This window comes from Eschrichtius robustus, chromosome 2 (assembly GCF_028021215.1).
Source record: "Eschrichtius robustus isolate mEscRob2 chromosome 2, mEscRob2.pri, whole genome shotgun sequence".
NCBI classification, from domain to species: domain Eukaryota; kingdom Metazoa; phylum Chordata; class Mammalia; order Artiodactyla; family Eschrichtiidae; genus Eschrichtius; species Eschrichtius robustus.
Genome location: NC_090825.1, coordinates 179,078,197 through 179,089,124, shown reverse-complemented (window position 1 = coordinate 179,089,124; position 10,928 = coordinate 179,078,197). Strand labels below are relative to the sequence as shown.

Sequence of the window (10,928 nt, the reverse complement as noted above, 5' to 3'; positions counted from 1 at the left end):
GGGGCCTGGACTTGCTTCTGGGGCACTAGGGAGCCATGGCAGAGTTTAGAGCAGGCAAGAGGGATTGAGCACGCCAGGTGCTGCTCAAAGACTCTTGCACATATTAACCCACTCGATGCTCACCACAGCTCTACTGGGGGTGGGGGGGAACTGTTCACGTCCTGGTACCCAGACAGGGAAACAGGGCCAGAGAGGGGCCCTTGAGGTCACCCAAGTAGGAAGGGATGGACCTGTGGGCTCTGGAGTCACCCATCTCTCCAGCTGTGCTCTGTGCAAGACAGCAGCCTGGTTCACGGGCAAGGACAGGGTGGGCGGCAAGTTGGGGCCTCAGGAGGAAGGATGCGCGGGTGGGATCCAGGGAGAGTGGAGACGGGAGGCAAACTTGGGGGGACGCTGGTCTGAGGCAGAGGCCATGCGGGGGGCACGGCTGGGCGGTGGGACCGTGAGACTCGGCAGGGACCAGGCCTGAGCCCCAGGACCCCACCATTCGGGCTGGGTGGAGGACCACAAGTCCACCCTGACCCCTGCTCCCGCCACCCTCCCCAGTCCTGCCCTGGAAGAGCCCCCCCAGGGCCCCAGACAGAAACTGGTGTCCTAGTGTCCTGAGACGTGGGGTCCACCACCAGCCCCAACCTCTTGGTGTCATCTTGGAAATAAATCCTATTTTTTTTAAATTTAGGTGTCAAAAATAAGTAAAAATAAAAATAAAAAACTGAGGTGAAATTCACATGACATAAGATCAGCCATCTTAAAGTATCACATCCACTGTTTTTTGGAAGGAACATTCACAGAGTTGTGCAGCCAGCTAATTCTAGAACATTCTATCTCCCCCAAAGAAACCCCATTTCCTTCAGCTATTATTCCCCTAACCCCCTAACCCCCCAGCCCCTGACAACCAGGAACCCACTCACTGTCTCTGTGGATCTGCCTGTTCTGGATGTTTCCCATCAGTGGAATCACACACTCTGGGTCCTTCTGTGTCTGGCTTCTCTCACTGAGCATCGTGTCCTCAGGGTCCATGCACGTGGTAGCGAGTGTCAGTGCTTCACCCCTTTTCACGGCTGAGTGATGCTCCCATGTGTGGAGGGACACGTCTGTCTGTTGAAGGGCATTTGTGTTGCGTCCACCATTTGGCCACTGTGAACACACGTGTGCAGGTTTCTGAGGCCCTGTCTTTGGTTCTCTTGGGCACGCACCTAGGAGTGGAACTGCTGAGTAATATGATAATTCGGTGATTAACGTTTTGAGGAGCTGCCAGACCTTCCCCAGCCGCGGCACTATTTTACATCCCTGCCAACCTGTCTGAGGTTCCAATTTCCCACCTCCTCGCCAACGCTGTATTTTTTCTGCCTTTTTCATTCCAGCCATCCTAGTGGGTGTGAAGTGGTGTCTCACTGTGGTTTTGATTTGTGCATTTCCCTGATGACTAATAATTTTGAGCATCTTTTCATGGCATGTTGGCCATTTGTGTATCTTGGGAGAAATGTCTATTCAAATCCTTTGTCCATTTTTAAGTGGATTGTTTGTCTTTTTGTTGTTGAGTTGTGAGAGTTCTTTATATATTCTGGATACTCAACCCTGTCTTTCTCTCCCCTTGGCCTCATCTGTTGCCCAGGTTCTGAGTGCCTGAAACCTCTGAAGACCCTGCTTTGAGGACAGGGAAGGGGAGACAACCTCTCCAGGACCACCTGGCTCTGGGGACTCCATGGCCGCACCTGCCCACTTTAGAGATGCACAGACTGAGGGCGGGCGAGTGACCCGGCCAGGTGCCCACAGATAAAAACCCTGTAAGTGAAAAGCTGGACACAGAAGACACACAGTGTGTGATTCCGTTGATGGGAAATGTCCAGAACAGGCAAATCCACAGATGGAGAGTGGGTTCATGATTGTCAGGGGCTGGGGGATGGGAGGGGGAGTGACTGCTGATGGGGACGGGGCTTCTTTTGAGGTGATGGAATGTTCTAAAATTGGGGTGATGGCTGCGTAACTCTGAAGATACTAAAAACGATGGAATAGCACGCTTTCAACAGATGAATTGTGTGGCACTCGAATTATATATCTCAATAAAGCTGTTTAAAAAAAATAAAGAGCAGTAAAACACACACACATGCAAAAGCCAGCAGGACTCAATCCCAGGCCAGGTGGGCAGTGGTGGAACGCCCAGCACTCAGGCTGGAAAGCTGAGTGGAGGCCCCATCGTGAGTGGCACGGCTGGGTGTCAGCCTCACCCACATCTGAGGGGTCACCTACCGTACAGAGGGGAGGACGGGGCACAGGGTGGGCAGTTGGAGGGCCCAGGCAGGCCCCAGGAGCGGTTGGCTCTGGAGGCCTTGGGCAACTTCCCCTGCTCCTGACGGGAGGGGCCAGGCCCTGGGTCGGGGGTGTGCCGATGGCCAAGGCCCCGGGTATAAGGGCGCCACCATCCCAGCCACCCCCAGCGGCCCCGTCATGACGGCACTCAGACTCCTGGGCCTGCTGGCCGGCCTGCTGGCGACCTCCAGGGCCGGTGAGTGCCTGCCCCAGGCCAGATGTCCCCATCTATGCAGGGGTCCAGCTGCAGGGGACGGGCCCTGGTGGGAGGGACCAGCGGGCGCCAGCCCCTGCTTCCCTGGACTCAAGGCTCAGGGAGGGAAAGCGACCTAGCCCAGGTCGCACAGCCAGGCTGGCCCTGACTAGCCCTGGGAGGGTGGGCCCCTGTCCTTTTGGGGAACAAGGGGGCGGGAGGCCGGGGTCTCCCCAGGGATGGGGCTGAAACTGGGGGAGCTGCAATGCACCCTCTCCCCAGGCTCGGCACCCCTGGCGGACATCGTGGGTGGCAGGAAGGCCCGGCCACAGGAGTTCCCATTTCTGGCCTCCATTCAGACTCAAGGGCGGCACTTCTGCGGGGGCGCCCTGATCCATCCCGGCTTCATCCTGACAGCCGCCAGCTGCTTCCAAAGCCGGTGAGGAGGGAGCCACAGGGTGGGGAGGGGGGCTCGGAGAGGGAGAGAGCTCTGGCGATTCCTGGGGGGACGGTGCCTGGTAGGTGAGAAGGGGAGGGGCTTGGCAAGGGGGAGGGGCCTTAGGAAGGGTTGAGGGGCTTGGAGAGGGAAATGGGGGACCCAGGATAGGAAGGGGGCCCAGGAGGGTCTCGATCTGGCAACGGAGGGGAGATACGGCTGCAGAAGGAAGGAAAGAGGCTTGACCATCACCGCTGTCCTTCCTTTGGCTCCTGGGCTGTGGTTCAGTGGGCTAGTAATTCCCTGCCTTATTTGCAAGCCTGCTCCCAATCAATGCCCGGGCCCTGGGGTGGGTGTGGAAGGTTGGGGACTTCCCCACAAGCCCCCAGGACTGCCCCAGCCTGGTGTCTGCCCCCACCTGCTCTTAGCAACACCGGGATTGCCACTGTGGTGCTGGGGGCCTACAACCTGAGGCGGCGGGAGAGGTCCCGGCAGACGTTCTCCATCAGGAGCATCAGTGAGAATGGCTATGACCCCCAAGAGAACCTGAACGATGTGCTGCTGCTGCAGGTGGGGAGAGGGGTGGGGGGGCTGATGACGGCCTGGGGGGCTAAGGAGGGACGAGCCACGTGTACGGAGCCTGTGGTTACATCGTACAGCCAAGTGCACAATCCATTTACCTATCCTCCGGATCCTGGACACAGGAGCTGGGCCAACTTTCCCTCCCACCAGCAGAATTTACAACTGCCCATTTCTCTACATCATTACTGACACTGCATAATATGATTTTTAAAAATTTTCTGTCAATTGTGATGGGGGATGGTACCTTGTTTTATCTGCATTTCCTGGGCAAGCTCTTCACCTTCAGGGTCTCTCAACCACCTTTGCGATAAGAACGATTGATTCCTTCTCTGGAGGAACCAGAGGCCCAGAGAGGTAAAGTCACTTGGCCAGGACCCCCCACGGCTAGTTACTGCCTAAACTGGCCAGGACCCAAACCACTTTACAGACCAAAACTCACGTCGCTGCCGCTCTGGCTCCCAGCTGGGCCCCGTGAGGCTCTGGTCCCCAGCTCCGCCCTCTCCTGACTCAGTTTCCCTCCCCAGCTGGACCGTCAGGCCAACCTCACCAGCAGCGCCGTGGCAGTTGTACCACTGCCCCCACAGAATGCCACGGTGGAAGCTGGCACCAACTGCCAGGTCGCAGGCTGGGGCACCCGACAGCATACAGGGCGTCTCTCCCGAGTCCCAAGGGTCGTGAACGTCACTGTGACCCCGTCGGACCAGTGTCGCCCCAACAATGTGTGCACCGGCGTCCTTACCCGCCGGGGCGGCATCTGCCAGGTACGGGCTGGGCGTGACCTGGGGTGGGCTCCAGGTGGTGGGAAAAGCAAGGACAAGTGCCAAGCTCTGGGCTGGGGGCTGGAGACACGACAGGGAACAGGACAGGGTAGGGTCTGCCCTTTTGGAGCCAGGGGCTCCCAGACCTTGTGGGTGGGGGAGTCAGGTGTCAAGACAAGGGCGTGCACGGGACAGGCCCAGCCCGGGGCAGCAGGGAGTTCCTGGGGGGCATCTGAGACCTGAGTTGCAGGTAGGAGTTAACCCAGCAAAGTTGAGGGAAAAGCGTGCAGGCAGCGGGACAGCACGTGCCAAGGGCCAGGGGCGGGGACAGGATTTGCGGGTGGCATGAGCAGTGGTTCTGGGTGGGAGCAGAGTAGGGGGGCTGGGCCTGGGATGCCCTGACTCTCCTGCCGCCCTGCAGGGGGACGGGGGCACCCCCCTCATCTGCAACGGCCTGGCGCACGGCGTGGCCTCCTGGTCCCGGGGGCCCTGCGGCAGGGGCCCCGACTTCTTCGCTCGCGTGGCACTCTTCAGGGACTGGATTGACTCGGTTATAAACCAGCCAGGCGGACGTGCGCCAGCCTGACGGACCCCCAGCCCAGCCGGTGGGGGGCGTGTGAGCTGCCACGGAGCCCAGCCCCCCACGCCTCTGTCCCATCCCGCAGCCCCACCCTGGCCCGCGCGGTTGTGACTAATAAAAGATCTGTTCCCATTCTGTCCACAGCACCTGATTTCTGCTTTGCGGGGGCGGGAAGGGGCTGGGTGCCGAGCGCAGGGACATCTTCCGGCAAGAGTGGCATCCACCCCAGGGGCCTCCACTCACGGAATCCGCTCGCAGCCCTGAGGACCAGGGGCTCTTGTTATCTCCACCTGAGGCGGCGCCGAGGCTCAGAGAGGTTGGGTGACTACCCTGAGGCCACACAGCCAGAGTGGGCTCTGAACCCACATCTGTGAGATTCCAGGCCCCCTTGAACGTCTCTCATTTTGGTCGAGAATACAGTCACCCCTTAGTATCTGCAGGGGCTGGGCTCCAGGACCCTGGTGGATACCCAAATCCGCGGATGCTCAAGTCCCTTATATCAAATGCCGTAATATTTGCAAGTAACCTACGCACATCCTTCAGTGCACTTAAAATCATCTCTATATGACTTAAAATACCTGATAAAATGTAAATGCTGTGGAAATATAGTTGCCCGCCTACAGCAAATTCAAGTTTTGCTTTTTAGAACTTTCTGGAAATTTTTTTCCCAAATATTTTTGATCTGTGGTTGGTTGAATCCGAGGTTGGTTCAGTCCGCGGGTGTGGAACCCGCGGATACGGAGGCCCGGCTGCATATTATGCAGCAAAGTCAAGAGACACACGAGAAACTGGCTTAGACTATTTGCCACTTGAATCGGTTAAAGAGCCTAATATGAAAGGAACTAAAATATAAATGTTAAATAATAAATATAATTTTATAGGGACTTCCCTGGAGGTCCAGAGGTTAAGACTCCACGCTTCCACCACAAGGGGCACGGGTTGGATCCCTAGTGGGGGAAATAAGATCCCACATGCCCCGTGGTGCAGCCAAACTATATATATATGTATTTATATATTTATATAAATGATATATAAAACATGACAAACATAATCGTATAACATACAAAACATAATAAAAATAATTACATAAATGATATATAAAACAATACACATAATATAGTTTATTAAACTAAATAAAATTGTTTCGTTAAAATAAAAATTAGGGCTTCCCTGGTGGCGCAGTGGTTGAGAATCTGCCTGCCAATGCAGGGGACACGGGTTCGAGCCCTGGTCTGGGAAGATCCCACATGCCGCGGAGCAACTAAGCCCGTGAGCCACAACTACTGAGCCTGCGCGTCTGGAGCCTGTGCTCCGCAACGGGAGAGGCCGCGACAGTGAGAGGCCCGCGCGCCGCGATGAAGAGTGGCCCCCACTCGCCGCAACTAGAGAAAGCCCTCGCACAGAAACGAAGACCCAACACAGCCATAAATAAATAAATAAAAATTTTTAAAAAATAAAAAATAAAAATTAAACCATACATTACATTATATATTAGTACTTATTACATATTATACTTGTATTTTTAAAAATATATACTTAATAACACATAATAAAATATAATAAATCCATTGTGTAAATATTATACATTAATATTTATAGTATATATTTATAATATATTTATCTTATAAATTTATAATATAATACATATAATGTGCACCTAAAATCAGTAAGGAAAAAAATTAGAGCCCAGTAGTAAAAAAGTGGGTCAAGGATGTAAACAGTTCACAGCAAAGAAACACAGGAGGCTCTTGACGATGTGGGAACACTGCCCCTCACCCAGTGCGTGAGAAATGCCCGCTGGCCTCCTGGGAGGTGGGCTTTTCACCCAGGGGGGTGATCACAAAGCCTGCCATCTGCGGTGTCTCGTCTGGCGGGGGGCGGGGTGGCAGGGACGGGTCGGGCATCCGAACCAGGTGCCGCCCTGGGGGTTGCCCACGTGTCACCTTGCACGAGATGGGAACAGGTCCTGCCATGTGGCTCGAGAGAAAGAGGCTGCAAAGGATCCAGTGTTCCGGGCTGGCGGTGGGGAGACCACAGAAGCCCGGGGCGGGCGGGTAGCACACAGCTGTGGAAGAGGCTCAGCCCAGCCGGCGTCGGGGCCAAAATGGAGATGCCCAGCTCTGCCCTTTCTCCTGGGGGCCCTGCTGACGCCCCAACACGCAGGGGAGGGGAGGGGCTCGAAGGGGCGGCGCTGTGCCCTGAGCCGGGTGGTGTTGGGGTCTGTGCGGTCCCGAGCCCCCTGCCCTGACCGCGCGCCCTCCACCCCCTCACTGCCCCAGAAGCCCCCAGAGATGGCCCACACACACCAGCCACCGAGGTTAGTTGTGTTGCCATTAAGCCATTTTACAGATGGGGAGCCCGAGGCCCAGGGAGCTCCAATCACCACTGGCGTTGCTGGCGCTTATTAGGCACCAGCTGCATGCCAGGCCCTCATCCCATCCTACAGGCCTGGTCTGTGGGTCCCGGGTCTGTTTATTTGTTTTTCATAATTTATTGCAGTGAAAGTCACATAACATAAAATTCACTCTTTTAAAGGGAACAATTCAGTGGTTTTTAGTGTATTTCACTAGGTTGTGCAACCCTCACCGCTGTCCAGTTCCAGAACATTCCATCACCCCCAAAAGAAGCTCCGTCCCCATCAGCAGTCACCTCTCCTCCCCCTCCCCCAGCCCCTGACAACCACTAACCACTAACTCTCTGTCCCTGTGGACTGGCCTGTTCTGGACGTTTCCCATCAATGGAATCACACACTGTGTGTCCTTCTGTGTCTGGCTTCTCTCACTGAGCATCGTGTCCTCAGGGTCCATCCACGCTGTAGTGAGTGTCAGCGCTTCACCCCTTTTCACGGCTGAGTGATGTTCCCAGGTGTGGAGGGATGTATATCCATCGTCTGTCGATGGTCATCTGGGTTGGTTCCACCCTGGCTATTGTGAATCACGTCGCTGTGGACATTTGTGTACACGTTTTGTTTGAACATCGATATTCAATGCTATGGGTTTGTACCCAGGAGTGGAATTGGGGGTTCAGAATTGGTCCTGCTTTATAGAAGGGGAAACTGAGGCCCAGAGAGGAATGTCAGCGGCTCAGGAGCCCAGAATGGTCCCAGGGGCCCCGCCTGATGATTGTTCAGATGGGGAAACTGAGGCCCTAGGGCGTTGGGGTCCAAGAGCATATGGTCCCAGCTTGGAGCCCCCAACACTGGCCCCCTCAAGAAAGGAGTGTTTTTCTTTTTTCAGGAGAGAAGAGGAAAAAGAGGCAGAGACACAGAGACTGAGCCTCTCCCGCCCTCCTTCCCTCGATCCTGGGTGGGTCGGCTCGGGTCCGCTTGCCCCCTCACCCCGCCCCAGCCCGCGTTCCCGGCGAGGCCGTTGCCTGTTGCACCAGCCACAGTTGGAGCGGGAAGGGGCCGAGGCCACAGCTTCCAGCCCCACTTCCCCTCCACCTGCCGGCCCGACCCCCAGAGGCCCCCGATGGTTCCCTCCCTCCCAGTTACAACCCCCAGGGCTCCCGGTGTCCCCAGCTCCCCACCCAGTCCCATGCCTTCCCAAGCCTCTGCCTTCAGGCAGCCCCCCAGCCCTGCACTCACCTGCCTGCCCCCACCCCAGGCCTGGAGCAGAGAGGAGGACCCCGGGCCATCCCCCTGTCTCATCTGATGCTGTGACTCCCCTCCCCACCCCACCCCCACCCCGGGAGGCTCCCTGGGGGGTGAGAGCTTCTGGCCAGGACCCCGTGGGCAGTTACCTAGCAAGGTTGTGTGTGTGTGTTTCTTTTTCTTTTTCAGTTAAAGCTTTATCGAAATGTACTTCTCCTACCATACAACCCACCCGCTTAACAGTTCAGCGGCGTTTAGTATAGTCACAGGGTTGTGCAACCACCACCTCTAATTCCAGAACATTCTCGCCACCCTGAAAAGAAGCCCTGTCCCCAAGGGCACTCACCCCCATGCTCTCCCCCAGCCCCTGACAACCAGGAACCCACTCTCTGTCTCTGTGGATCTGCCTGTTCTGGACGTTTCCCGCCAATGGAATCACACCCTGTGTGTCCTTCTGTGTCTGGCTTCTCTCACTGAGCATCGTGCTCTCAGGGTCCGTCCACGCTGTAGCGAGTGTCAGTGTCTCTCTACTTTTCAGGGCTGAGTGATGCTCCCCTGTGCGTACCCCCTTTCATCAGCTGATGGTTCATCAAGCTCTTATCTGTATTAGGGAAGTCAGTCCCTGAGGTGGGGTTGTTCTCATGACTCCCCATCATTAACAGATGGGGAAACCGAGGCCCAGAGAGGTGGCGTTTCTAGCCCAGAATCACAAAGCACAGCAGAATGTGAACCCAGGCGAGGGGCTCCGGACCCTGGGGTGTACCCGCCCCGCGTCTGCTCCCAGAAGAGCCTGGATCTGAGAGAGGCACATGCTGACCCGGCCCAGCCGCCGAGAGGATGGGCTGAGACGGGGAGAAGCACAGCAGAAAAAGGAAGGGAGTGGTGGGGTGGCAGCGACAGGGCTGGCACCTGTGCTCACCTCACCTCACTGCGCGCCCACACACTCCAATACTCCAACTTATCAAATCCTCCTGCTGTCGCCCCGGGGGAGGGACTATTAGTACGATCACCCCACTGTACAGGTGGGGAAACCGAGGCACCAAGCAGCCTGCCCCGCTGGACCGGACAGTGCCAGTCCGCAGAGATGTTCTTGTCAAACGAGAAAAACCAGTTCTGAAAGCAAAAGGCACAGCAGCCCCGGGTTTCTGTGGAGACATGTCAGGGCCACACCCAGGGCTGCGGCCTTTCCCGAGTGACTGGGCTGTGATGTGTGACTTAAAAACACGTTGGCAATACAGATGGCCAACAGGCACATGAAAAGATCACTAATGATTAGAGAAGAGGAAATCAAAAATACAATGAGGTGTGAATTCTGACCTCACACCGCTCAGAATGGCCACCATCAAAAAATCTACAAATTACAAATGCTGGAGAGGGTGTGGAGAAAAGGGAACCCTCCTACACTGTTGGTGGGAATGTAAGTTGGTGCAGCCACTGTGGAAAAACAGTGTGGAGGTTCCTCAAAAAACTAAAAGTAGAGTTGCCATATGATCCAGCAACCCCACTCCTGGGCATATACCCAGACAAAAGTATAATTTGAAAAGATACATGCACCCTTATATTCATAACAGCACTGTTCACAATAGCCAAGACATGGAAACAACCTAAATGTCCATCGACAGAGGAATGGATAAATAAGATGTGGTGCATTTATACAATGGAATATTACTCAGCCATAAAAAAGAATGAAATAATGCCATTTGCAGCAACATGGATGAACCTAGGTATGATCATACTAAGTGAAGTAAGTCAGAAAGAGAAAGACAAATATCATATGATATCACTTATACGTGGAATCTAAAATATGACACAAATGAACTTATCTTCAAAACAGAAACAGACTCACGGACATAGAGAACAGAGTTATGGTTGCCAAGGGGGAGAGGGGTGGGGGAGGGATGGATTGGGAGTTTGCGGTTAGCAGATGCAAACTATTATATATAGGATGGATAAACAGCAAGGTCCTACTGTATAGCACAGGGAACTATATTCACTATCCTGGGATAAACCATAACGGAAAAGAATATGGAAAAGAATATAAAAAATAAATTAATTAATTTAAAAAACAGAGCCTGGGTGGGGGGAAAGAATATATATATATGTATAACTGAGTCACCTTGCTGTTCAGTAGAAATTAACACAACATTGTAAATCAACTCTACTTCAATAAAATTTAAAAGATAAAAAATAAAAACGCATCGGCAGAGGGGCAACTGCCTGCAGGAGGAGGGGCGGGAAGCAGTGAGGCACGCAGGCTGCACCAGGAGTCATTGGTGGGCAAAACTCAGAGCAGGTGTTTCTGCCTCAGAGACGTTCATTCATTCCAAAGAGGAAAGTGTGACTCGGCAGGAGGGACACGCAGGCACCTCAGAGATGATACCCCACGTCCTGGGGACCGCCACTCGGTATACAGACCCCATCTCCGTGTGGGGACCCCGCACAAGCCCATTCGGAGGGACGTTCCCCCCAAAACCCGC

General features: G+C 54.7%; 1 protein-coding gene across 1 annotated transcript; it reads left to right on the top strand.

Moving 5' to 3' along the window:
• The first annotated feature begins 2,448 nt into the window (after positions 1–2,448).
• Positions 2,449–4,865, top strand: AZU1 (azurocidin 1). Its single transcript, XM_068535013.1, has 5 exons — positions 2,449–2,506; positions 2,786–2,942; positions 3,368–3,509; positions 4,046–4,282; positions 4,701–4,865. Exons 1-5 carry the CDS (start codon positions 2,449–2,451, stop codon positions 4,863–4,865), a joined length of 759 nt encoding a protein of 252 aa, XP_068391114.1.
• The last annotated feature ends 6,063 nt before the right edge of the window (positions 4,866–10,928 follow it).